Below are 2,192 nucleotides of genomic sequence, written 5' to 3'. Positions count from 1 at the left end.
ATATATACATATATACATACACACACACACACACACACACACACACACACACATATATATATATATATGTGGCTTCCCTGTGTTACCTTTTGTATGCAATACAGCTACATAGCTTCCCTGTACTACACCTAGTATGCATTATAAATAGTTTCCCTGTGTATAGTCTTGTAGAAGAGACATCCCACTCAGTACTCTATTTAGCTACCTACTACGCATGTAGATATGTATGGACGTGTGTGACATCACAAGAATTGTCATTTACGCCTCGAGTCCCCAGGTAGGTAGCGAGTGCACTACCTATCTGCCAAACGCCGCTCCAACGTACAGTACTACGTGCATGTATGCGTCCATAAGTCACGTTCACGGCAACAGTATGAAACATTATTCCTACATATCCGTTTAAAAGTACAAAGGAGATACCTAACCACGGAACCTTATACCTACATATCCATCTAAACTTACAAATAAGATACCTACACAATACGGAACACTATACCTACATAACGTACACGCGCACACAATTACCACTCTCCCTACCTATCAAGCGCGTCCAGTTGAATTCTCAGGCCCGTGGCCAGTGTGAAACACGACGACAACGGCTCACACACGGCAGTGCGGGTGCTGTCAGAGATGGTCTCGGATTTACCCAGAACACAGAAAAGCTTGCCTGTGCAGAGGTTAGTGATGATGTGAAGGATGTTATCGGCGTGCTGGTTTATAAGGATGTGTAGTGTTTATTACAATGTTTTGGCATGGGTGTGTGCGTAGATGGATGTATGGATTGATACTCTTCTTGTAGAGCGTCGATATTGCCGGGAGAATACTGGACAGAGAAAACGCACACACGAACGTATGGTATCATACTAATATAAACATATATATATATATATATATATATATATATGCATTGGTAGTGAAACGATCAAAACAGTAGTACATACCAATCACATAGGCTGCCTCCTCCAACACTTTCAGTACTTTTGCGCTTGCTTCCGTATCCGATGTTAGTAACTTTATATTCAAGGTTTGCTGTAGGTCGAGAGAGAGGTGAATTATATGTCAGTATTGGGGGGGAGCTGGTATTCAGGTTTTTTGGTATTAGGGTTTATGGGTTGCGAAAGTTTTAGCAGAACCTAAAACAGATATACACATGCCCCTACACAGACGTATACAAGTGAACATACTCCCACATGCACATGCTCTATGTATATATAGAGGCAGACATGTGCGAACGCATATACGCACGCAGATACATCACTCACATGTCAGTACACACACAGACCCATTCACATGTGCATGTACGTATACATATCTCAGGTGTAATGTTATGTCAGTCCTGAGAAAAACCTAGTTTATAAACAAGATGGGGCTACCTCCATGCCAGGCTTGTTAGTATACGCGCGCAATTGGTACATACACACATACACATATTCTAACGGACACACTCACACACACAACCCGAGAAAAACCTAGTTTATAAACAAGAGGAGGCACCTTCATGCCGGGCTTGTTAGTATTCGCGTGCAATCGGTACCTGCACCCACACACCCACATTCTCACGGACATACTCACACACACATCCCGAAAAAAAACCCTTGTTTATGAACAAGAAGAGCTACCTTCATGCCGGGCTTGATAATACACGCGCGCAATTTGTCGAGGAAATGCACCAGCTCCTCCAGGCAGAAGGCCATGGCCTGGCCCACACTCCAGCTTATTCCGTCACGTGTCGAATCAGCGCTTGCGCTTATTTTCTCACGTGTTGTTTTACCGCTCTGCACGACGGCGCACACACCTGGCGTTGTGTGCGTGTGCGTGTGTGTACGTGTATCTGTACACTCTCGCGAGTCTGTGCGTGCTTGTGCACACCCCTTACGTATGTTGCCACACACTTTAGTCGCATCCACCGTGCTGTTTGAGCCTAGTGGTATCCCTGTGTCGGCCCAGGCCTGGAGTGTATGCTTGAGTCCATGGGTACCGAACTTCAGGAGCTCTGGCAGTCGAATGGTTGGCAAGCAATACAGGTGAGCAAATAGACGTACACGGGTACATGCGTATAGTAACGAGTGGTGTGCGTGTCTACATGTATAGTAACGTGTGGTGTGTGCACTTTGAAACATATCTGTTCTCAGATGTCTGGATCAAAAACCACAACGGCGATTTTGTATGTTTCTAACACTTCAGAGACAGCA

The 2,192-nt window shown here is 44.8% G+C and overlaps 1 protein-coding gene across 1 annotated transcript in view; it reads right to left on the bottom strand.

The window, feature by feature from the left end:
• Positions 1-533: 533 nt before the first annotated feature.
• SARC_02305 (hypothetical protein) overlaps positions 534-2,192 on the bottom strand; it is a gene marked incomplete at its 3' end in the record, with an annotated part of 7,823 nt that continues 6,164 nt past the window's right edge. The window contains exons 4-6 of the mRNA XM_014303930.1: positions 1,620-1,949; positions 942-1,029; positions 534-667 (exon numbers count right to left, since the gene is read on the bottom strand). Coding sequence (XP_014159405.1) covers positions 534-667; positions 942-1,029; positions 1,620-1,949 — 552 coding nt within the window. The remainder of the gene's footprint in view (positions 668-941; positions 1,030-1,619; positions 1,950-2,192) is intronic.

Source organism: Sphaeroforma arctica (assembly GCF_001186125.1).
Source record: "Sphaeroforma arctica JP610 unplaced genomic scaffold supercont1.102, whole genome shotgun sequence".
Classification (NCBI taxonomy): domain Eukaryota; class Ichthyosporea; order Ichthyophonida; genus Sphaeroforma; species Sphaeroforma arctica.
The sequence above is the reverse complement of the archived record's forward strand: the minus strand, read 5'-3'. Positions and strand labels throughout refer to the sequence as shown.